This window comes from Ciconia boyciana, chromosome 12 (genome assembly GCF_034638445.1).
Source record: "Ciconia boyciana chromosome 12, ASM3463844v1, whole genome shotgun sequence".
NCBI lineage: Eukaryota > Metazoa > Chordata > Aves > Ciconiiformes > Ciconiidae > Ciconia > Ciconia boyciana.
This window is the reverse complement of record NC_132945.1, coordinates 7,723,099-7,746,699: the sequence shown is the minus strand read 5'-3', so window position 1 is coordinate 7,746,699 and position 23,601 is coordinate 7,723,099. Positions and strand designations below refer to the sequence as shown.

General features: G+C 64.6%; 3 protein-coding genes across 5 annotated transcripts; 2 read left to right on the top strand and 1 right to left on the bottom strand.

Moving 5' to 3' along the window:
* The first annotated feature begins 682 nt into the window (after positions 1–682).
* On the top strand, positions 683–9,060 carry SYTL4 (synaptotagmin like 4). 3 transcript variants are annotated; one of them, XM_072876631.1, is made up of 17 exons: positions 683–797; positions 1,736–1,897; positions 2,051–2,266; positions 2,785–2,894; positions 3,056–3,170; positions 3,335–3,442; positions 3,727–3,850; positions 3,958–4,048; positions 4,234–4,337; positions 4,447–4,533; positions 4,877–5,055; positions 5,256–5,358; positions 6,306–6,467; positions 7,253–7,358; positions 7,809–7,908; positions 8,438–8,646; positions 8,766–9,060. In XM_072876631.1, exons 2-17 carry the CDS (start codon positions 1,788–1,790, stop codon positions 8,906–8,908), a joined length of 2,067 nt encoding a protein of 688 aa, XP_072732732.1. In that variant the 5' UTR covers positions 683–797; positions 1,736–1,787; the 3' UTR covers positions 8,909–9,060. The 3 variants fall into 3 exon arrangements, with proteins under 3 accessions (XP_072732732.1, XP_072732734.1, XP_072732733.1); XM_072876632.1 differs by lacking the exon at positions 683–797 and adding an exon at positions 888–1,376; XM_072876633.1 differs by lacking the exon at positions 3,335–3,442.
* A 384-nt stretch (positions 9,061–9,444) lies between these two features.
* On the bottom strand, positions 9,445–15,286 carry SRPX2 (sushi repeat containing protein X-linked 2). The gene is made up of 10 exons (XM_072876635.1): positions 14,692–15,286; positions 12,720–12,806; positions 12,434–12,625; positions 12,129–12,305; positions 11,633–11,759; positions 11,410–11,531; positions 11,114–11,293; positions 10,849–10,982; positions 10,655–10,776; positions 9,445–10,332 (listed from the first exon to the last, which is right to left on the bottom strand). The coding sequence occupies exons 1-10, from the start codon at positions 14,759–14,761 to the stop codon at positions 10,152–10,154; spliced, it is 1,392 nt and encodes a 463-aa protein (XP_072732736.1). The 5' UTR covers positions 14,762–15,286; the 3' UTR covers positions 9,445–10,151.
* An 881-nt stretch (positions 15,287–16,167) lies between these two features.
* TSPAN6 (tetraspanin 6) lies at positions 16,168–21,580 on the top strand. Its single transcript, XM_072876636.1, has 8 exons — positions 16,168–16,478; positions 16,589–16,777; positions 16,952–17,026; positions 17,615–17,713; positions 17,986–18,141; positions 18,811–18,894; positions 20,528–20,627; positions 20,839–21,580. Exons 1-7 carry the CDS (start codon positions 16,392–16,394, stop codon positions 20,594–20,596), a joined length of 759 nt encoding a protein of 252 aa, XP_072732737.1. The 5' UTR covers positions 16,168–16,391; the 3' UTR covers positions 20,597–20,627; positions 20,839–21,580.
* The last annotated feature ends 2,021 nt before the right edge of the window (positions 21,581–23,601 follow it).

Genomic DNA, 23,601 nt, shown 5'->3' with positions numbered 1-23,601 from the left:
CTGCCCTGCGGCGGGGAGCCTTGGGGCACAGCCAAAAGTGCGGGCAGAGCCGCGTCCTCGTATTCGCTTCGGGGCTGCTCCCAGCCGGCCTCCCACGCAGCCTCGCCATCCTGCGTGGCAAGAAGCCTCCTCGCCATGGATGTGAACCCCACGCCTCGTCCTGCCAGACATGCTTATGGTTTTCCTATTGCCTGTGCTGCTGTGGGCAGAGCGCGAGGAGCCTTGCCGGGACCGTATCTCTGCCCACGAAGGACAAGAGCAGAGGCTGGAGCCTTGTGGCAGGGCCATCCTCTGCTGCGGGCAGAGCTGGGAGTACACCGTGGCCGTGCTGCTCGGGTCTCGGCCCCTCACCTGCCGCCGTGCTGGGCACCCCAGGGACCCCGGGAGGGCACCCCAGCAGTGCGGGTGGCTGTAGACTTTGTGCCGGCTTGCGTGTGCTCCTCGGGAGGAGCTGCCTCCCCGGGTAGGGCTGCGGGGAAGCACGCCGGGGGAGCGGCCCGGGCAGCCGGCGCAGAGCGCCCGGCTCCAGGCACGGAGCCGGGCTCTGCCCCGCCGCGCCGGGGGACAGCAGCCCGCGGGGCTGGGGCCGCAGCTCTGAGGCGGGGGACCGTCCCGGGGGGACCCGGGGGAAGGGGGTGCTGGCCCGCGCCGCGCGGGGGCTGGACGGGGCGGGCGCCGCCTCCCTCCAGGGCCGCCCCGTCGGTGCCGCAGGTGCGGCGGGCGCGGCCCCTTTAAAGAAGCGGCCCCGCCCGCCCGCCCGCTGCTGCTGCCGGGAGGCGCCGGTGGAGCCGCGGCAGGTACCGGGCGGCCCGCGGTGTGGGGCGGGGGCGGGGGTGCCGCTGCTGGCGGCGGGGGCGCCGGGCCGGGCCGCGCTGCGCTGTGCCGGGCCGGGCCGGGCCGGGGGCCGCCAGCGCCGGTCAGGCGAGGGGCTGCCGGCGCGTCCCTGCCCCGGTGGCCGCGCTCCGAGCGCCGTGCCGGCGGCCCTGGACCACCCCCGGCAGAGGAGCCCGGGGTCCGGCCCGCCGCCCCCCCCACCCCCTCGCGCCGGGGCGCGGCTGCGGGGGGCAGGAAGGTCCCTCCCGCCGGGCTGGGCCGCGGCCGCTTCCAGCCGCCGCCCGTCCGCCGGGTGGCCGGTGCCGCCGCCGCGAGTGGGGGGGGGGGTTGCGGGCCCCCGAGCGGGCGCTCCGGGAGCGCGGCTCTGCCCGGCTGCGTCGCGGCTGGAGCTGCCGCGGCCGCCCGGGGTCCGGCTGCTAGCGCCCGCGGCGCCTCCGGGCCGGCTCCGGCTCCTGCTCCTGCTCCGGCTCCCGCCGCTGCTCCGGCTGCGTGGCCGCACCCCGGCCGCTCTGCGGGGGCAGGAGCGGCTTTCCCAGCGTGGGGTGCGTTCGTGGGTGCCGCGGCCTGGGGCAGCTCCTTCCTCCCCGGGCGCGCCCGGGGCGCTGGGCGTCGGCCCTGGTCCCGCGGAGCCGGCTGAGGCCGCCGGGGCGGCGTGGCCGGCGGCCCGGCCGGCAGCAGCGCCGTGCCCGGGGCAGGGCCGCGGGGGCGGCTGGGCGGGTTGGGCGCGGGCGCTCGGGGCGCCGGCCGCGCCGCGCCGGTGCCTTGGGTGCGGTGATCCGGGGCGGGGGGTGGCAGCCGGCCCTGCCCCGGGGCGCGGGCACGGGGCGCCCGGCAGAGCTGGGCCGACGCGGGGCTGCGAGCCCGGCGATGTGGCCGTGCTGAGCGGCTGGCTCGCTCCTAGCACGGCCGCGTCCGGCTGCTTCTGGCGAGGGTGAGCGATCCCGGGCGGAGCGATGTCGGAGGCCGTGGATCTGTCCTTCCTGTCGGAGGCGGAGAGGGATTTGATCCTGCAGGTCCTGCAGCGCGACGAGGAGCTCCGCAAAGCGGAGGAGAGGAGAATCAGGTGAGGAGGTGGCTGGGGCCGGGCAGGGCGCTGGTTTCCCGGCTTTGCCGCGGGAGCGGCTGGATGCGGGCGATGGGGCTGGGGCGGCAGCTCTGCCCCAGCCCCGGGGTCCCGGCGCAGCTCTGACGGCTCCCGGCGTTGGGGTCTGAGCAGGCGCCTGAAGAACGAGCTGCTGGAGATCCGGCGCAAGGGGGCCAAGCGGGGCAGCCAGCGCTACAGCGAGCGGACGTGCGCCCGCTGCCAGCAGAGCCTGGGCCGCGTCAGCCCCAAGGCCAACACCTGCCGGGGCTGCAACCACTTGGTGTGTCGGGACTGCCGTTCCTACGGTCCTAACAGCTCCTGGCGCTGCAAAGTCTGCACTAAGGAGGCGTGAGTACCTGGGGACAAGTGGCAGGGACCTTCTGCACGTTCCTCCTGTCCCCTTCCTCTTCCCAGTCACCCCAGCTTGATGCCCCATGGCCAACCTTTCCTAGCCCAGCTGGTCTTCTCCAGTGCAGGGCAGCTGTCTCTGCTGTCACTTCCAAGGGTGGGCACCCGTGGTTGGGTGATGGAGAACGGGGTTGTGCCCCACTCCTGGGTCTCCTGCATGCCCACCCCGCTCCTTTTCCCCCCTTACTTGACGCCGGCATCCTCCCATGCCCCTCGCCCAGCCTGCGCTTCAAGCACCCCAGGCTTCCTCCCTCTCGGCCTCCCCTGTCCTACAAAACCCATCTTGCTCTCGTGTTTGCTGGGTGTGTAGCTGGGCCCGTTGTCTGCCCAGTGCATCGTCTCTGCCCAGCCACCTGCCGAACGTGCCCACCGTGCCCGTGCTCTACATGGCTGGTGGCAGCACCGAGGGTGGCGTTGGGGTGCAGGGAGCAGCCCCACACTGCCTCCCTGCCCTGCAGCGAGCTGAAGAAGACGACAGGCGACTGGTTCTACGACCAGAGGGTCAACCGCTTCGCCAACCGGCTGGGCAGCGACATGGTGCGGCTGTCCCTGCGGCACAGGTCGGCAGGTAGGGGTGCCGCAGCGATGCCTTCTCCCACAGCCCGGCCCTGCGGGATGCTCCAGCTTTCCCTGGTGCGCCTCTGCCCAGCGCAGAGTTGGCTGGGAGCAGCTCCTGCTCCAGGCAGTGGGCTTGGAGCAGTGGTCCTCCCCACGTCTCTCTCTTTCCAGCCAGCAAAAGAGAGACCGTGGGACAAACCCTCCTCCAGAAAGCCCAGCTTGGAGAGGCCAAAAGCTCCTCCTCAGCCCGGCAGCAGAGCCCCCTGGCACCCCGGGAGGGGCCCAGGTGAGGATCCCCGCTATCATCCCTGCGCTGGGTGCCAGCCCTCGCCTGCTGCAGGGACGGGAGGGACGCTGCTGCCCTGCTCGGATCATTGGTGGCGCAGAAGCTCTCTCTCAGACCAGCCTCCTTGCCAAACAGGACATACCTGTGGTTTTGTTTGTCTGCAGTTTGTTTCTGGATGTCTCAGACCCTCGGGATGGTAAAAGCGACACAGAGTCCATGGAAAACATGAGCCTGGATGGCTACAGACCTAGTCCCAGTGGCGTGGGGGGCAGGTGAGGGGCTCCCTGGGTGGTTTGTCCTTGGCAAGGCTGGCCTGGCAGAGGATGAGGACCTTCGTCTCAAGTGCACTTTTCTTGGTCTAGTGAGGGGGAGCTGGCTCCTCTGGCTGGGTTGAAACCTGTCCCTGGGCAGGCAAGTCCTCTGCTCCCCAGGCTGGGGCACTCTGGGAGCTTGCGTGGCGTTGGGGAGCTTGTGGGGAGACGGCATTTCCCGGCCAGCGCTTTGCTTTCCCAGCCATGCTCTTGGCCTGGGACAGACCTTTCTGTGTCCTCTGCAGGAGTAGCTCCCTGGAGAGAGCCGCCCCTCTCAGAGATGGCAAACAGGTTGCTGCACCAGCAGGACCTGCTGCCTCCAGTCTGACCCTCCCTCTCCGCTCCAAAAACGCGTTCTCCAATGGACGGGTGCGTGCCGCTGCTCCGGCAGGCTCAGCCCTGTCCTGGGGTGTGGGGCTGGGAGCCCCATGGGGTGCCCAGCCCTGCCCTGCTCTGAAGGGACCTTTCCTCCCCAGGATGCCGCCGTGGGGAGCCGCAGCAGCGCCTTGGTGGATGAGCATGAAACGATATTCAAGAAGAATCCCCGTCGGGTGGTGAGGCCTGCAGGTGAGAGCTGCACGGGTGCAGAGGGGTTTGGGTGCTGACATGGTAGGGGGTGGGCGGCCGCTTCCCCCTGGGCTGCGGCGAGCTTTCGGTGCAGATGGGAGAGGCTGGGGCAGCCCCTTGCTTGAGAGACCGGCAGGGCTCTGCTAGTCCTGCACCGTGCTGCTGCCTCACTGTCTCTCGTGCAGACTACACCAAATCGGTGATCGACCTGCGGCCGGAGGACTTTGTGGGGGAAGGCGGCTCTTTGGGGGACAGGAGCAAGTCGGTCCCCGGCCTCAACATGGAGCTGGTGAGACCCTTGGTGTGCCGTGGAGCTGGCTGCCAGGTGGAGGAGCTGGCTGCCTGGCCGGCCGTGCCTTGCCGCTCCCCACGCAGGCGGCTTGCCTCTCTCCTTGCAGGAGGAGGAGGAGGAGGACATCGATAACCTGGTGGAGATCCATCGCCAGAGGGTGGCCCGGGGCAGCATGCGCAGCGGCACCTCCTCGGTGAGTCCCCGCGGCGTGGCTGTGCTCTGCTCCGCGGGAAGAAATCATAGAGAAGGGCAGTGTCGGCTGGTTGGGTGGGAGGGAGGCAGGGCAGGCAGCTCCTGGGGTGCAGGGCAACAGCTTGGGGTGTGGGGGCTTCCTCCCCTGAAGGGAATCGAAACGCAGATACCCAGCTCTCTTCCAGGGAGCCTGCGTGCGGGTGGGAGGCACTCGGCGGCCGTCCCCAGCCACGGCGGGGTGAGAGAGGGGCTGTGTGGAGGACAGGTAGGGAGTAGCCTTGCTGAGGATGAAGAGGGACCCACCAAGCGATGCTGCCCCGGCTCAGCCCTGCCATGTCTTCTAGAGCACGCTGGGGAGCATGGTCAGCATTTACAGCGAGGCCGGTGACTTCGGCAACGTTGCGGTCACCGGGGGAATCTCCTTCTCCCTGAGCTACGAGCAGAAGACGCAGACCTTGTTCATTCACGTGAAGGAGTGTCGCCAGCTGGCCTACGGGGACGAGGGCAAGAAGCGCTCCAACCCGTGAGAGCCGGGGGGTGATGGCTGGTGGCACTGCTGGTGGTGCTCAGCTGGGTGGTGGGGTGCCCACCAGAGATGGGAGCTGTAAGTGGGGGGGGGTCTTGGTGAGGCAGGAGGTCTGGGGTTGTCCTGGGGGGCTAGGGAGGTGATGGGGGTTAGTTGTGGGGAAACCCTGGTGAAATGCTGTCTGCCCCTCCCTTCAGGTACGTGAAGACTTACCTCCTGCCTGACAAATCCCGGCAAGGGAAACGCAAGACGACCATCAAACGCAACACCATCAACCCCCTGTACAACGAGCTGCTGAAGGTGAGTGAGGATGGGCTGGGGCGCAGCCCGCACCCCGCTGCGGGGGCCAGGCAGGCGCTTGGCCTTGGGAATGCTGCTGGAACAAACCAGGGCGTGGATGGGCTCCAGACCCTGAGGCGGGGGCTCTGCAGAGGACCCATGTCCAGACGCTGCACCCTGAAAGTGGGAAAAACCCACTCCCAGGCTGGGTCACTGCTCTGATGTGGCTGTGGTGTCAAGCCCTGGGTGCCATGGCGGGGTGGAGGCATAGCCGCAGATGTGAATGTATGTCCTGGCTGCTGTGGCATCCCCCAGAGCCAGGGGCCTTCTGCTTACCCCCGGACATTGCTTTCCTGTGATGAAGGCTCCTGGGCTGTTGCAGGCAGGTTACAGTGGTGGGAGGGCAGGCAGCACAGCTGCAGAGGCAGAGATAAGGCAGTTCTGGGCCCCAGGGCAGAAGCACTTGGTGCTGCCCTTCACGGTCCCTGCTGCGGCCACCACAGGGCGGTGGGAAGGGCTGGCTCAGTCCCCGAGCCTGGCAGCGCATCGCTGAGGCCAGGCACTCTCTGGACAGGAGGGAAGTGGGAACTGTGGTTGGGTTTCCAGGCTCCCACAGCCCTGACTTTGCTGAGGTCTCGCACCCTGACCACCTGAGGCTTGGTGGGCTGGCAGAGCTTCGCTTGTGGTGGGATGGGGTGGGGTGGCTGGATGCCATGAGTCCTGGTCCTGGCTCTGCACGGGCTCTGAGGACCACTTGCCTGGAGAGCATGGGCTCCTGCACCACTGCCCCAGGACACGGAGGTTTCAGCAGGCTTGGAAAGGAAGACAAACAGTCCCCTACGTGCATCCGTTGCTCCTCAAACCTGTCTCCTCTCCTGTTCGAGAGCTGTGGCTGATGGCGTATGCCAAGCCTGTCCCCTGCCTGGCACTGCCTGCTCACTGGTGGTTTTTCCTGTCTCTCTTCCTAGTACGAGATTAACAAGTCCCTCCTGCTTGCAAGGACATTGCAGTTCTCAGTCTGGCACCACGATCGCTTTGGCCGAAACACGTTCCTGGGGGAGGTGGAGGTCCCGCTGGATGCCTGGAACTTCGAGAGCCACCTGGAGGAGTTTCTGCCCCTGCACGGCAAGGTGCTGGCCCTGCACCCCAGCCCTGCCGCCCGCAGCAGCCTCCCTCGCCTGGCCCTGTCCCGGGGGGTGGCCCTCAGCAGGCAGAGAGGTGCAGAGACCTCGGCCGAGAGCTGCCAAAAGGCTTTCCCCAAATCAAACCTTGGAGAAACAAAGACCCCAGAGCAGATAGCAGTAGTAGTAAACAAGGGCAGATCTTCTTCCTTAAGCCTAGCTTCCCTCCTCCTCTATATCCCCTATGGGATGCAGTGGGATGTCTCTGCCCCATCAGGTATTTTCATTCTGCTTGCTTGATTGCTCCAAGAGTGCAGCTCTTCCCAGCTCCCTGCTCCGGCCGGCAGGAATTGGAGCCAACTTCAGGGAAACAAATGGGGGAAACTGGCTGGGACGTGCTGCTGCGGAGTGCAGAGCCGGGCAGCAAGGGCCTTCGTGCAGCTCGATGGCAACAGCAGATGCTGCTGCTGGACTTAAAAGTCTGGTTCTCTTGACTAGCTTGTACTGTGGGCTCGGCCCTTGGCGCTGCTGGGGCTCGAGCAGCTTGTGGAAACCCCTAAACGGGATTTCCTAAGGGAAATCCTTTGGCTGGTTGAGCCAAAGTAGGATCCCAAAGGAGCTGGTCTGAGTTTGACCTGGTGATGCTGGGGAGGGCCTGCAGGCATTTGTGCCGGCTAAACCACCTCTAGGAGAAGCCAAGCTCTTTGGCCCAGCATGGGGAGGTGCTGCATGCAGACCCGGCCATCACCATGTCCTCTTTGGCCTTGTGTTTGATAAGCCTTGCTTCTTTGCAGATTGGGGCGGATGCTGCTGGTCTCCACCAGTACAAGGGGGAGCTGGTCGTCTCCATGAAGTACATCCCGTCTTCCAAGCACCCTGGGGCTGGGAATGGCAGGAAGGGTGAGTGCTGGAACTCCAGGATCTCGGTGTAGCCTGTGGAACCTGCTTGTGGCCACGCGAGCTGGGTCTGGGTGGGTTTCTTGGGTGGTGCCACTGCAGCCTTTTCCTGTGCAATGCCTGCAAGGCTGCTCTGGGTCAGAGAAGACCTGGCTGTCCTCAGGCTGGCTGAGTGGTCCCAGTGCTTTGCTGGGGCTGGACCAGGCTGGACCATTAGGCTGGCTGAGTGGTCCCAGTGCTTTGCTGGGGCTGGACCAGGCTGGACCATTAGGCCCCATGTGGAGCAATTGTCTGCCTTTGCCTCAGCAGGCAGAGCCAGTAAGGCAGGAGGAGATACCAGCTGGGAATCTGTACCTGCCGCTGCAATGAAGGCTGTTCAGCAGGACCTTTCCAGAAGTTAGTGGTGGTGGAAATTAAGGTTCATTAACTCTTGTTGTGCTGGGTTTTTCCCAGGCAAAACAGGGGAAGGCGGTGAGCTCCAGGTCTGGATCAAAGAAGCCAAGAACCTCACGGCTGCCAAATCTGGGGGGACCTCAGACAGCTTTGTCAAGGGGTGAGTGTGGGTCCTGGGTGCAGGGGCAATGAAGGCACTGTCCTCCCTGGCCGCATCCCAGAGCCTCCTTGGGAAGGGATGGGTCTCTCTGCTAGCTGCCCCACACTGCCTGCGTTGGTGCCCTGAAAGTCACTGTCTGCCCGTCTCTGCCTGGAGACGAGATGCTCCTGGTAGCAAATGCTCTCCTGGGTTTCGCCGAGAGCTTGCAGTGGGAGGCTGCATGCAGGGCAGGGCTCCAGGTCCCATCAAATTGTCTTCCCAGAGGTCACTAAGCCACTGGGCAGTGTGGCTGGGGGCAAGCAGGCTGTGGTCCGTGCTCTCTCCCCTCCTTAGACCACCTGCAGTCTGCTGAGTGGCTTTTCAGGAGTTGGGGCAGAGACCCAGCCCCTTGCAGACCATTGTGGCTGCTCTTGGGCCGGGTCAGGGAAGGTGGGCTCCAGACCAGGTCCTGGGGTGCTGAGGTGCCCCAGCCCCTACAACAGAAGGCAGTTGCACACGTGCTGCTAACCCAAGGGGCTGCTTCCCCCAGCTACCTCCTGCCACACAAAAACAAAGCCTCCAAGAGGAAGACACCTGTGGTGAAGAAGACCCTGAACCCTCATTACAACCACACCTTTGTCTACAACGGCATCAACCCCGAGGACCTGCAGCACATCTGCCTGGAGCTGACGGTCTGGGACCGGGAACCACTGTCCAGCAACGACTTCCTCGGGGGTGTCCGTCTGGGGGTGGGCAATGGTGAGGAGCCCTGGGATCCTGTCAAACCCTGGGATAAGCACCCTTGCTTGGGGCTGCCTCGCTGCGGGCAGGAGGCTGCTCCGGCAGTGACTTCTGCCCACGTCCATCCTTTCTCCCAGGCATGAGCAACGGGCAGGCTGTGGACTGGATGGACTCCACAGGTGAGGAGCTGAACCTGTGGCAGAAGATGTGCCAGTACCCAGGCTCATGGGCGGAGGGGACGCTCCAGCTCCGCTCCACCATGGCCAGGCTGAGGCCGTAGGCTGCAGCACCAGGACTCGGCCAAGGGCTGGCACCGCTGCTCGGGAGCCATGCTTGCTACACGGCCCGGAAGGGCTGCCAAATGTGGGTGGGTTTGTTTTTTTGGTTTTTTTTTTGTGTATACTTTAATAAACATTACCTTCTCTAACAGGCTGGGGCAGAAAGTCGTCTTGGTCTTGCTTCATTTAAAGGGTTTTCCTTTTGTCTTAGGCTTTGCACCGAATTTCAGGCTGAACTGGAGTCCTTATGGACCCTCCCTTCTTTCCCCCCAGGCAAAATGCTTTGAAATGTGGTTGGGTTTTTTTCTTCTTTCCATTCTTCTTCCTCCCACCCCCTCTTTTTCACAGCCTGCTCCCTCCTCGGCTTCCCCGGCTTCGCCACCCTCCTCCGACAGGATGCTGCTGGCTCCAGGCTGGGGGCATCTGTGCCCAGCCCAGCCCTGGCCACGGGGCCGAGTTCGAGCCGTGCGGAGTCAGCCTGGGGGGGCTGTGGGTAGTGGCCCCCAGGAAGGATTGGTTTCCTGGGCATCTCTGTGACACACCTTCTGCCAGCACTGGCTTTTATACAAATTTATTTATTTCGAGTTAATATTCTACTGCCAAAACAGCTCCCAGGAAGGGTTGCCCCGTGGCTGGTGGAAGGGGAAGCGAGGGGTAGGGTGGGGAGGGCGAGCCCTCGGGGTGGGCTACGCGCTGGCTGGCTGCTACTGGCTTTGCTGAGCGTGGGGCCGTTTGCTTTCACTAAAGGCTTTCTGGCAGGACCCTGGCACGGTGCCTGCCTGGCAGGGCTGACCCCGGGTGGGGGAGGGAGTGGGTTCAGGTTGTGCACGGGGTGAGGACGGCCGCCGGGAGGGTGAAGCTGCTGCGTTAGAGACCCTGCCTGCTCTGTCCACTCTCCTCTGCTCTGGCAGTCCAGGGTCTGGCTCCCTGCCTCCCCCCTGCCCTGGGGTTTGAGCAGAGCCACTCTGGTGTCTCCCGCCATGGTCCCGGCTGGGCTGAGCCATCGCTGCCCTGCAGCCGGAGGCTGCTCCTGGCTGCTGGACAGTGGGGACGCTGCCGGCACATGGCCCCCATCCCCGTCCCTGCTCGCCTCTCTGTGCCAGAGCAGCTGGAGAGGGGCTCCCCTTCCCCTGGAGGTCCTCGGCACCCTGGTCCTCCTCTACGGTGGGCGACTAGAAAAGCAGAAAGGAAGGTGTCCATCCCCTGAGGCCGGCGGCAGCGGAGGGGGGTCTCCCTGGCGCTGCCTCACTCGCAGGGGTCCCCGCTCTGCGCCCGCCGCGCCGCCTCCCGCTCGCTCAGCAGGTAGGTGTCGATGAAGACGAAGAGCTCATCGGGGCTGATGGGGGAGATGTAGCGCTCGCGGTCGGCGCCCGCCTTGTCCAGCAGCACCGCATTGAAGTGGGAGCGGGTGAGGTGCAGGAACTGCCTGGGGTGCAGGGGAGAACCGCCGGTCAGGGCCGGGGGGACTGCGGGCTGGGGCTGAGCCTGCCCGCCCCGTGCAACCCAGCTCGGGTCCTCCTGGGGCGGTGGCTCCCATCTCTTTCCTCGGGGCTGTGAGCTCCGGGAGGGTCTGGGGACGCTGTATTTGGACTTGCCGGGGGTGTCCCCACATTGCACGAGCCCCTTCGGTGCAGCGGGAAGGGGCTGTCTGTGAACCCAGCTGCAACCTCATGCCTCGCCATCCCTGGAGGTGTCTCTGTCCCCGCTGCCCTCCCCAGGCTCTGCAGGACAGCCCCCCGTCCCCCTACCTGAGCTCCTCGATGATGCCGAGGGACAGCTGGTGCTCCCGGATGCGACCCACCTCGTGCGGGGGCTGCCCCACCAGCTCGACGGTGGTGACGTGACGCAGGTCCAGGCCGCAGGCGGCTTGCTGTGGAGAGGGGTGGTGGTGAGAGGGTGCTGGGGGGGTACAGGAAGAGGGGCGGTGGGAAGGTCTCCTCACCTGCAGCATGGAGATCTGCATCTTGTAGTAGCGGTTAGAGGGGTCGGGGGCCGAGATGACGAGGAGGCGGCGTTTCTCATGGAACTGATCCAGCAGGCTGGCGGCCGAGTTCACGGCTGTGTTGATCTGCATGGCTGGGGCGAGAGGCAAGCGCGTGGGGGGATGCCGTTCCGCACCCCATCGCCGCTTCGCCCTGCTGGGCAGCATCTCCCCCGAGAGCCAGGCATCGCTGCGGGCAGGTCCTCCCCGGCCCCGCGCCACTTACGTGCACAAAGGGGCTGGGAGCCCGTCCACTGCTGGGTGGACTGGCAGACGCGCAGGGAGGTGCCCTGGCGCTCGTAGCCCCCGTCGCACAGGTACTCGCAGGTGGCACCGTAGTTGTTGCCGTCGGAGGTGCAGGAGAGGTAGCCGTTCTGCGGAGGCTTCAGGACAGGGCAGCGCCTCACTGTGAAGAGTGAGGCTGGGTGAGGGCTGGGGGCGATGGCGCATGGCCCCGGCCGTGGGGTGCGGAGCCCGGAGCCGGGGGGAGGCAGCCAGCAGCCCCAGGGGAGCCCACTTCACCTTGGACGCGGATGCTGAACTTGCAGCTAGCTCGGTTGTATGCCTGGTCGTGGGCGGTGTAGCGGATCACGTGCTCTCCTTCGGGGAATTCGGAGCCGGGCTCTGGGCCCCGCAGCATCACCCTGCACCCGGCAGACGGGTTTCTCCGTCAGGGCCGCTGGAGGGGGCACCCAGTATGGCCCCCAGCCCTCACCGGCAGTGCCCGCAGTGCCTCCACCCTCACCTCTTGATGATGCCATCGGCAGAGTCCTTCACACGGGGCGGGTCCCAGTAGACGATGGCGGTCAGCTTGCCCGGCTCAGCTATCCGCTCCCGGGAGTCTGGGCAGCGGATCTTGGGAGGGTCCATATCTGCCCGCAGGGAGGAGAGGGAGTTGGGGAACCTGCAGGAGCTGGGCACCGTCCCTCGTGCTCAGTCACCCCAGGGATGCTGTGCACAGCCCGGGCACCCCGGAGCCAGCAAGACCTGCTGTAATGCCAGCACCGCGTGCCCCAACCAACGTGTCCTGCACCGGCCCACGCTTCGGGGCTAATGGCACCTCGGGGAGCGGCAGGGACAGGAGTGCCAGGGCTGGGAGGTGCGGGAGCCGGCACCTGGCAATGCCCAGGCCAGGTGTGGGGGTGATACCTGCACCCTGCATACCTGCAGGGATGGAGAGTGGCCTTCCCCTGCGTGCCCCAGCAGCGTGGGGCTGGGAGGACGGTAGGGTGAGAATTTACCTACACAGATTGGCTCGCTCCCGCTCCAGCGCCCGTCCTCCATGCAGACACGGCTCCGGTCGCCCTCCAGCTGGTAGCCGGGCAGGCAGGTGTAGTCGCAGCGGGAATCCATCTGCACGCCGGCTGAGCACACGTAGGAGCCCCGCAGCACTGCTGGCAGCACGTGGCACCGGATTTCTGGGACGGAGAGAGCAAAGAGGGGAGGGCAGCGGCTGCCCGGCCGTGCTAGTGGGCAGAGCACCCAGGACTGGCTGCCGTGGGTGCCTGTGGGGATGCCGGCAAGCTGATGGCCGGGGCACACTCACGTCGGCAGTATGCCATCCCGGACCAGTGGCGGCTGGGCAGGCACTGGACGGCGCTGGGCCCCACCAGCCGGTACCCACGGGCGCAGCTCAGCTCGCAGCGCGTCCCAAGGCTGCTGCGGTAGGAGCCTCCCCGGGGCGAGTAGCAGGTGGCCTCTCCACGGTGGATGTTGAGCGTGGCACACCACTGAGGCACTGGGGGGGAGAGAAGGGAGGTGAGGGGGGCACCCGGCCCTGCCATGCCTCGGTTTCCCCACGAGGACCTGAGGGATGGGTCGGGTGCCATTACCTCGGCGGTAGTCCAGGACAGGCTCGACAGGGGCTTCTTCCACGTACACTTCATTGGTGTGGCTTTCAGTGGCGTAGTAGCCGGACCCTGGGGAGGAGGGGAGAGACCAGGGGGCTGCGTGATGGTTCGTGGCCGCAGCAGCACCTGGGTGACGATGCCTCCCCGGGCAGCTGCACCCTCCAGCCCTGAAACATCCCTCAAGTCGCAGCAAGCGATCCCATCCCTGGGCAGACCCTGTCCTGCCGTCCTGCCGTCAAGGGTTAAGCTGGGCAGACAGTGAGCCCAGTCCCCGGTGACATGGTGTGTGCTGGCACCAGCCCGCAGACTAAACAGTGGCAGGAGCAGCCGCGGTTATGGCAGGAAACGGGCGCTGGCGCAGCGTGGGCTGGCACCGACCCCTGGCTTCGTGCTGCCGGGAGGTTCTTCCACCCGCTCCCATGGCACCATCCCTGCCACCGGCCATCCCATGGGAAGGAAGAAAGCTGCCCTCTCCTGCCCGTCCCAGCGGAGCCCCTGGCCAAGGCAAGGGAGGAGAGGCACGCCGTCCGGCCGGGGGGCTGGCGGGGATGCAGCCCTTCGCTTGCGCGCCAGGGAAGGACGAAGCTGCTGGAGGGACGGTGCTGGAGGGGCTCGGCCGGAGATGCTGGCCCCACGCCATCCGTGCTGTGCAGGGGGGCCCCTGGCCCCATGGACGGGGGGAGGACGGCCTTGCACCGTCCTTGCAAGCCACCCTCTGGCCTGCACCGTGTCCCCTTGGGCAAGGGACCGGCGGGCGGGCGGGAGCCATGGCGGGGGAGAGGGCTGGCACCCTTCCCCGTGGCCCCTCAGCCCCGCGGCGCCTCGGCCGGCCGCGGCATTCCCCAGCACTGAGCTCACGTTTCCGCCGAGTTTCCGCCAGCCCCCGCCAGCGCTGCCCCCTCCTCGCCGCCAGCCCACCCCACCGCAGTCCCCGCTCCGGCATGGCGGGGATGCTCAGCCTGGGAAGGGACCCTGGGCGAAGCGGCGGCCCTGCAGCGGCTGCACCCGTCTCCGCTTCCCCCTGCTCCAGGTTTTGGGAAGGGGACGTCCGCCGAGGCCAATCCAAGCAGCAGCCCGGCCGTCACGGGGAGGAAACTCCATTACAAATCTTTCCGACTCGAACTTTACTACAGAGCGACTGCCCCCCGCTTCCCACAAGCTCTGTTAAGTCTCCCGCTCCTTCCCACAAAGCCTTTTATCCCGACGCCTTCCCGTGCTGCCACGGCTGCCCTGGGGAGCGGAGGGGCCCGGGGCGAGCGCAGGGCTGGCATCCGTGGGGCCAGCGGTGGGGATGCGTCGGTGACCCGGCGAGCAGGGCTGCCTCCCGGGGGGGCTGCGAGCCCCCCGCCAGGGCCCCAGGGACGGGGTGCGCTGTGTCCCCGCAGGCGGATGTGCCGCTTAATCGCGACGTTCCCTTCTCGCACAGGCGCTGCCTTTTCCTTCTCACCTGGGGCCAGGTCGCAGCCCCGGCTGCAGCGGACAGGAGCATCCTCGGCCAGCTGTGCTGGCAGCGTGGCAAGGGGATGGGGATGGGAGCGGGGAAGGGGGAAACCCCCCCAAACAGGGAACGGGCTTTTGATCCTTGACCCAGCCGCCCGGCTGCGGGGGTGGTTGGATCTGAGCGCTCTGTCCAGGCAAACATCTGCCGGCCGATGGCCCCCGCGGGAGCGGGGAGTTAGCGGGAAAGCTGCTCTCCCGCGGGCAGGGGCGTGATGGAGAGGCTGGTTTTCTGCTCCTCTCTGGATGCCTCCCAGCACCCCCTCTGCTCCTCCCCATACCCCGCAGCACACCCCTGCAGTCACCCCATAACCCGCAGGCACCGACACTCTCCCCGGCATCGCCGTACCAGGGCACCCCTCCCTCCCTCCCCACCGCCAGCCCCCCGACGGGAGTGGGACCCGGCAGGCTGCCGTCCCCGGGGAGCCCCGCTGCGCCCGCACACCCCAGCTCTCACCTTCGTGCCACGTGGATGACACCAGCCTGGCGAGGACAACCAGCAGGACGGGGGCCGCCTCCTGCGCCATGCCGGGGGGCCGGGGGCCGGCCAGCCTGCCTGCTGCGCCGGCTCCGGAGGCAGCCGCGAGCCCCGGTGAGGATGGAGAGGGGCTGGAAACAGGACGATGGCCCCCTCCGTCGCCTTGTCACTGCACAGATGCCTGACCCTCCTGCCTGTCCTTGCTGCCTGTGCTGAGCAAACCTACTTTTCCCTTCTGCTGCCCGTCCCAAACATTCAAAAGCCGTGAGTCAGGCCCAAAATGATGAGATTGTCAAAAATAATAAATCCCAGGATCGCTCGTTTTCCAATGCACCTCCTGCTTCTCCGAGGCTTTAAAAGGTTGTCAGATTTTTTTTCTTTGCAAGCAGAAGAGCCAGAAGCCTCTTTTGACACAGGAGAGAGCGCAGCCAAGCCTGTGCCAGCCCTGCCGGGCTCTGGGAACGGGGGTCCTGGGGGACCGAGGAGAAAACCGCGGGAGCCAGGACCCTTTTTCCACCTCCTGCCGGGAGGTAGGGAGAGACCTCACTGCAGACGGCAGGCTCCAAAACCGGTCTGGAGGCAAGCGATTCCAGCTGGGGTTGGTTTTCCAGCTGAAGTTCAGCCCCCGCGAGGCAGAGGTAACGAAGTGCGTTCGTTAGGGCCCGCTGCCCCGCGTCCCACGGGGTCGGGCGGGAGGCGAGGCAGGAGCTGGGGCTGCCCGGGGATTTTGGCTCTGGAGCACAGGACCGCATGGGTGAGGGGAAACGAGGGACGAGCCTGGCATGGACAGGTAGGAGAGTTGGCGCGGGGTGGAGGAGGTTGATGTGCTCCCTGAATGCACTAATTATGTGGCGGCCAGGCCGGTAAGCGCACTAATTAATAACACAGCTGTCCTGAGCAGGAGCGGGCTTCCGGGAGGCCGCTGTGCGGGGCTGCTTGCTGCTGGGTGTGGGCAGCCCCCAGCCCCCCGCAGCCTGGGGACATCCTCAAGGAGGGGACGGGGCGCTCGCCCCATGTTGGGCAGGATGCCCATCGCTTGCTGGCATGGCGGTCGTGCTGTGTGCTGGGGTGCAGGGTGGCTTCCCCAGCCAGTCGCTGCTCTGCAGGGGGACACCTCCTGGGCAGGGTCTGGGGGGCTACGCTGGGGCTGGGGCTGCATTGCCCTCTGCTGGGGTAGGAGGGCAGGGACTGGGTGGCACGGGGCAGGCAGGGGGTGGCACCGGGCATGCAGGGACTGGGTTGCACGGTGCAGGCAGGAGGTGGCACGGTGCAGGCAGAGGGACTGGGTTGCACGGTGCAGGCAGAAGGTGGCACGGTGCAGGCAGAGGGACTGGGTTGCACGGTGCAGGCAGGAGGTGGCACGGTGCAGGCAGGGACTGGGTTGCACGGTGCAGGAGGGGACGGGGTTGCACGGTGCAGGCAGGAGGTGGCACGGTCCAGGCAGGGACTGGGTTGCCCGGTGCAGGCAGGGGGCGGCACCGAGCAGGCAGGGCGCCTTCGGGCACGCTCGGCCATTTCCGTGAGCGCTCGGCAACGTCCGCCGCCGCTCGGGCGCCTCCGGCGGGGCGGGCCCTGCCCGGCGGGGCGGGGCGGGGAGCGGGGGCGCGGCGCGGCGGGGCCCCTCCCCCCCCTCCCGTCCCGTCCCGTCCCGGCCCGGCCGCGGAGGGCCCGTGTCGGCCATGGCGTCCCCGTCGCGGCGGCTGCAGACGAAGCCGGTGATCACCTGCCTCAAGAGCGTCCTGCTCACCTACACCTTCGTCTTCTGGGTGAGCGCCGGGCCGCGGCCGCCCTCCCTCGCCCTACCCCCGCGACATGTCGCGGCCGCGCCGCCCTGTCGCGACAGTCGCGAGCCACGGCGGCTTTCCCCTTTCCCCAGGTGTCGGGCATCGTGCTGCTGGCCGTGGGCGTCTGGGGCAGGGTGAGCCTAGCCGTCTACTTCTCCCTGCTGGACGAGAAGGCCACCAACGTCCCCTTCGTCCTGGTGGGCACCGGCACCGTCATCGTCCTCCTGGGCACCTTCGGCTGCTTCGCCACCTGCCGCGGCAGCACCTGGATGCTCAAGCTGGTGGGTGGCCCTGGACGGGGCGTGATGGGGTCCCATCCCCTCCTGACCCATCCCGACCCGTCCTGACCCATCCCGGCACGTCCCATCCTTCTCCGTCCCACGCCATCCTGTCCCATCCATCCCATCCCACCCCATCCCATCCACCCCGTTCCATCCCACCTTTTCTGCCCGCAGTACGCCATGCTCCTGTCCCTCATCTTCCTCATCGTCCTGGTGGCCGCCGTTGTGGGGTTCGTCTTCAGGCATGAGGTGAGTCTGGGTGGCCGCTGCTGTCTCCCAGTGCTACGGAGCGAGATTGATGCTGGTTTTAACCAAGTGCAGTTGCAGACGTTGCTGGAGGGACAGAGGTGCTGCTGCGAGCGGTGCTTAGTTTAGCTAAAATGGGGTTAAAATGGCCCAAAGAGCAGCCTGGTCCCCGGAAGGACCTGTAAGTTCCCCATAAGGACGAGGCTGGGTGCGGGGTCCGCCCGGCACGGCATGCTGCCCCTCTGCCAGAACAGGCAAAATAGCCCTGGACTTTAATTTCTGTCTTTGGTCTATCTCCTGCAATAATGTTTGTAATTAAAGCTCCTCTGAGGGTTCCTGCTCCGCAGAGCAGCCTGCCTGGGGGGGAGTTGGCACCACGCAGGTCCTTGTTATTACACGCGGCATCCCTGCCACCACAGCGCATCCCAGCCTGCCCTTTAATACAGCGTTTAATTGCCTGGGTGGCCGGGGGAACGTCTGCTGGCCATGGCCGGAGTCACTCCTGCCGTCGCCGAGAGGTGACTGATGCGGGGCCGCGGGTCCCAAAGCGCGGGAGGGGACGGCACCTCCGCAGAGACCTCTCTCTTGCAGATTAAGACAAACTTTGAGAGTAACCTCAACCTGGCCTTGAGAGACTACAACGTGACTGCGGATCGGCACAGCGAGGCCGTCGACACCATCCAGAGAACCGTGAGTGCCCCACGCTGGCGTCTGGATGGCGGTGGGTGGGTATGCTCGCCTCGCCCTGGGGTGTCCCCTGGGACCCCCTGCGGCATCGGCATCCCCGTCGCAGTGCTGGGGGTCCTTTTGCACCATGGGCTTTTGATTTTGGGAGGAGATGCTGGGTGAGATGGGGGCAGTTCCTAGAGAGGCGAGGGCAGGGGAGCCGTGGGAGTGGTGGTAGGACTGGGGGGTCAGTACCCTGGTGTGACCGTGCTCCCCAAACATGCTTCCTGCTCCAGCTGCACTGCTGCGGGGTGCAGAACTACTCGGACTGGGAGAGGACCGAGTACTTTACCCAGAGGGGCATCCCCCGGAGCTGCTGCAAGAGCCAGGATGACTGCTCGGAGGAGGATCTGAAAGACCCGAGCAAAGCCAAGCTGAAAGTGTTTGTGGATGTAAGTTAAACTCAGAAAAATCCCCCTGCCAGTCCTAGAGGTGGGGAGGGCAGAGCTGGGTGGGTGGAAAAGGGCTTGCCCTTCCCTGGGAGGCTCAAAAGGAGAACTGCTCTCTCGATGCAGACACCCTGTGGCCCGGGGACTCCCCTGGGTTGGAGGTAGGGGAAGGGTATGGAGGAACGAGCCCTCCCTCACGTCTGAGGTCCCCACCCAAGCGTTTGTGCTCAGGGCTGTGTGTTTGGGAGAAGAGGTGAATAAGGAGGTAATTTCCTGCTAAAGTTAGTTTCGGCAGCGCTGACGTCTCTCGACGGCTGTGCAAAGTCCTGACCCAGCGGTGAGCGTGGGTGACCTCATCCAGCAGGGACGGCCCAGTGATGCAAGGGACGTTCCTCTGATGAGTCACCTTGCTCAACCCAACGCTCCCGTTGGGAACAGCCCGAGGGCAGCACTCCCCTCGATAACACGGCTGGGCTGGGAGGCTGGTCAGTGCAGCACTGGTAGGGAAATGGCTTCGCCTGGGTCAGGCAGGAGGGTGGCAGTCAGAAGCCCTCAGCTGTCCACACAGGAGCAGCTTCCCCTGGAGCTGCCGGTGCTCTGGGGAGGTGCCGGTTTGTGCTCCTGGGGGGTGAAAAGCACTGGACCCACGTGCTTGCTTTCCCTCCTGTGCAGGGTTGTTTTTTCCTGGTGACGTCAACGATGGAGTCAAAAATGAGCGTTGTGGCTGGAATCTCCTTTGGCATCGCGTGCTTCCAGGTAACTCTCCCTTGCTGGCTGGCACGGGAGTGCAGAGTGAAGCTAGTGTGTCTCCGGAGGTATTTAATTTCTGTGCAAAGTCTGGTGTGTGTACAAAAGGCACGGCCTGTTTCAGCCAGGGAGGAGCAGATTCTGCAGATTCCCCCTGGATTTAATCTTGCCACTGTGCCGTCTCCATTCTCTCCAACCCAGGGCTGCTTCTGCGTGGCTGGGTCCCTGTGAGTGCCCATGGGGCACCGCTTGTGCTGGCAGCTCACGCCCCGCATGCTGCCTTACCCTGCGATTGCTTCCTCTTCCTCCCGCTCCCCAACCTTTCCTTTACTTTGTCCTGCAGGAAGTGTCCTGCAGGAGCCGCAGCAGCAGCCTGCTCGCTGGCCCCTGCTCCGGCAGGCTTTATCCCGGCAGGAAACGAGAGGCCCCTGCCCCCAGCTCCGCCACGCGGGGCATTGGGCACGCTGACGCTGCGGTGGGGTTTCCCGAGGTGCTGAGGGTTTTCCGATGCGCCGCAGCGGGAGCCGCAGGATGCGCAGCCGGCCCTTCTTTAGCTGCTTTGTGCAAGCTTGCTGGGCTCTCGGCACTGAGAAGCTGCAGAGCGAGCTCAGCTGGCCTTGACTTTGGAGGGGCTTGAATTCACCCTCCCCTGGATCCGGCACGCAGAGGCCGTGGCATGAGCTTCAAGGCGCTGCCCCCCGGGACCACCGGCTGACTGCGCCGGCATGGGGAGAAGGAACCCTGCCAAGATACTTCTCCTGTAACGAAGCGTGTCACCATGCGTTTACCGTAACGGATGCGCTAAACTGGGGGAGAGGTGGGAGCCAACAGCCCCTGGCTGCAGCTTGTGCTACCAAGTGCTTTCGGTTGCGTCCAGGAGAGCCCAGGAGCTGGAGCTGCTCTGCTGTGCCCAGCTGCTTGGCCCCGTCTCCTCCTCAGTTGGGCTGTGCTCGCCGTGGGGTCACCGAGACGTGACCAACACACAAACGGTGAGCTGCACGCTCCCAGCCACAAAACTATCTTGGCTGATGCCAGGCTTGGGAATTGTAACCGGTTCCTGGCTTTTATCGCTCTTTCAGCAAGCCTTGCTGCGTTATGCGGCCGGCAGGGACCCATCATGCAAATGTGCCTCTAACTTTGCTGGTGTAGGTCAAACTCCTGCAGGATCTGGCCCTAAATGTCTGCGCAGGGGCTGGAGGCCACGTTGTGATAACAGTAGCGTGTCCTTCAGATGCTGATGCAAAAACAGCAACCTTGCTTCCCCGCTGTCCTTGCGACAGGGAGAGGTGGCTGCTGTTCTCTAGTGGCTGTGTAATTGGCTGTGACGCTCCTGATATCTGTGTAATCTCTGAAATTACCATAGAACAGTAGATGCTTCATGAAGCAAAATGTAACAGGACGGGATGCGGAGCATCTCTTGTGAGGAGCTTGTTTGGCTGACGCCTGCCGGGATCCTCTGCTTCAGCCTCTCTCAGTTACTCCGAAGCAGGGCGCAGCAGCCCATGTTGTGGTTTGTAAATCCCACTGTTCATCTTTGGATTTTATAAAACCGATGCTCGGGAGCAATTCAGTCTTTTCCCCTAAAACACCGTGTCCTGGTTTTGGCTACCTCTGATGCGGGTTTTTTTTTTCTCTTTTTCAGTTGGTTGGCATTATTCTCGCCTGCTGCCTGTCCCAGTACATCACGAACAATCAGTACGAGATGGTGTAGCTGGCCGCCGGCGCGCTGTGGCTGTGGCCGGGTATGTCTGTCCAGCGACATAAGCTCGGTGGGCTGTCTCTGCATCCCTGGCTGCTGCCTGCTCGCCCCTGGGGACCGTCAGCCCAGCGGCGGGTACCATTTTTGGGGGCGTGTGGGGATAGAGGGCACCTGCAAGACCATGTCTGCTACATCATTTTAAGTTGTGTATAAATCCAGCCGTGTCTGTTAACGCTTTGGCTTGTGCGTTGCAGAGTATGCCCTCCGCGGCCGGGGAGGATGCCACCACCTCCAGTTTTCCTCTGGATGCCGCTTTGTGAAATCTTGCTTTGAACTGACTGATCTTCTTCTCAACTAGCTCATAGAAACGAGTGCAGCAGCTGTCCTGGTGCGCTCAGGGACTTGTCCTAACACTACTCTGCTGTGCCACCGCGTGGGATAATTAGTGTAGCTGCGGTGGTTACAGCAAGCGCGCTCCCCCGGGCGCCGCAGCCCCCGGCTCTTTCCTCGGCAGCGCGCTCGAGTGCCGTGCCGAACCGACCGTGCCGGTGGCCTCGCGGGACTCCCAGTGCTCGTCTTTGGTGCCTCCGCTGGGAAAGCGATGCTTCCCCTCATCTCCAGCAGCCCCTCGACGTCCCCTCGCTCTCCGGACGCGGTTGCTCTCGAGATGGGGCTGTTGCCCTGTTAAAACACGGCCCTGCCTGCCTGAAGCCCTTGGCTCAGCAAGGTCTCGGCTTGTTGCCAAGCTCTCTCTCATCCCTGCCCTGGGTTTTATATACTTTTTTATAGTTGTACTTTTTAAAGTACAGGCTGTAGTGATTCTTTGTAAGCTGTAGCGAGGTTTGGTGACGTAGCTCCTGGTGCCTTTACCTTGGTAGGTGTCCTTGCACCGAGTCAGCTGTGACTTGATTGTCAGTATTATATGCTGCTTTAACTCGTTTTGTGTATTGAGTAGAACTCTTTTGTCCTGAGACACAATAAATATTAAGATATTTTACTCTATGAAACTGCCTTCGCTTTTCTTTTCATCTCCTGCAAATTCCTCTGCTCGAGTCACTGCAAAGAGCAGCAAACCTCCCCCGGGATGTAATCCGCTCGCCCCAGGCCAGCCAGTAACCTCTGCACCATCGCAGCTTGCGTTTCTCTGAAGCTCACTGGTGCACTTGGGCTTACAAATAACTTCTGTAATTGAATTTTCTTCATAACAGCGGTTGTGTAACCGTGCTGAAGCAGAAGGCCTGGAGCAGCCCAGCCCAGGAGCTGGGCGGATGAGCTCAGCCCCGTGCCGACGCGTGCATCCTCTGCCGGCCGCTCGCTCCGAGCAAAGGGCAGGGCAGCGCTGCTGGAGCTGCCTGTGTACCCAGACTCTCCCTGGGGCAAGAAACGTGGATTTAAGCTTTTGTGTTCGTTTAGTACTGCTCATCTTTGGGCCGTTTCATCAGCCAGCCTTTGCTTTACCGAGCCTGATGCCGCAGTGGTGCAGTGAAGCTCCCCTCCTGCCGAGCTTGGGGGATTTTCGGGTCTCAAGCACCGAACTCACAAGGGCTGTGGCTTGGAGCAGCCGGCCGGCTGCCGGGGCTGCCTGTCCTGCTCCCGGGGAGGAGGCAGGCGTAAAAGGAGCGGCTAAGCCGCAGGTAAGAGTGGTGGCCCTTTGTCAGCGTCAGCCCTCTGGCAAATGCTGCTCCAGTGCTGGGTGAGCTGCCTCGGCCACACCGCCCCGTGGTGCGGCAAATGACCCAGTACGGGGCAGCCTTGCTGCTGACGGAGGAACCCAAAAGAGAACACCCAAAATCCTTATGTTGCGTTTAACCCGGGTGAGTAAATCAGGCTGCTGTCAGCGCCTGGCTGACCGAAAGCCTCCTGGGTTGGGATGGCAAGGCAGAGTGCGTCAGAGCACGGAGACTGGGTTGGAGAGGTCGGCCGATGGCAATTAACGGATGGCTGGAGACAGGGCAGGAACATGTGAGAAGCAGGGCCAGGTCTGGATAAACCCATCCTCATCAGAGAGCCTGCGCAGAGGGAAGCGACCCTGCGCTGGTCTGCACCCTGCCTCCGCAGCAGCTTCCTTCCCAGGGCGGGTGGCGGAGGCGATGCCGGCCGGGGATGGTGCTGGCAGAGGGTGGCATGGGGAGCCCGGAGGTTTCCGAGCTGCTGCAGGAAACCAGCACTGACTGTCTGTGCCAACCTGGGGAGCGCGGAGGCTTGTCCAGCCTGCTCGTCCCCACGGCCAGCGACAGGCACTGCGGCCATCAGAGGGTGCAGATCGTATCTAGTTAAATAATGCTTATGTAGACACCTCGCTTTAATTTGGAGAGACATCAATGATGTCCCGGAGGAACAGGCGTGTGCTGGGGGAGATGCCAGGCAGACTTGGGACACTGCTGTCCTGGCAAAGGCACGGGATGCACCTTGGTGACCTGGCTGGACCCACCGAGTTCAGACACAAGCACTGCTGGCTGGCCCCAGGGCTCCGGTTTCCTGCAGCAGCTGTGGCTGGGTGGGTTTCACATGTCCCTGCCGTGTTCGGACGTCCCCTCTCAGGGGGATAAATGTCTTGGGGGACTTGTCAGAAACGCCTGGTGTCCCCAAGACTGGTTGGTGTCCCTTGGGATGCCATGTGGGGAGCTCTGCTGCACCGTGCTCCTGGTGGCTCCCAGCATTTTAACCACTTTGTCAGCACAGCCGTGAAGAGGGATGGAGGGAACTGCTCTTAAAACGTGCTCACATCCCCACGGGAGCTGCAGGGATGCGGGGAGGGCCTGGCATCGGCCAGCACCCGGCACAGTGGCGGTGAGCAGAGCCCGACCCCCTGCTCCCACCTCTGTGCGTACGGCTGGGCAGGCTCGTCCGTCCAGGTGTTTTGCTGGAAAGCACCGGCCCTGGCAGCGCATGCTCCTCGGTGACACCGAGAGTGTTTCACCCAGTGACACCCGCAGGATGTCAAAGCTCCTCGGCAGCAGCCGACTCCCTGGGATGAAAGCTGGAACCTGGGGTCTGGCATGAGCACCGAGGCCATG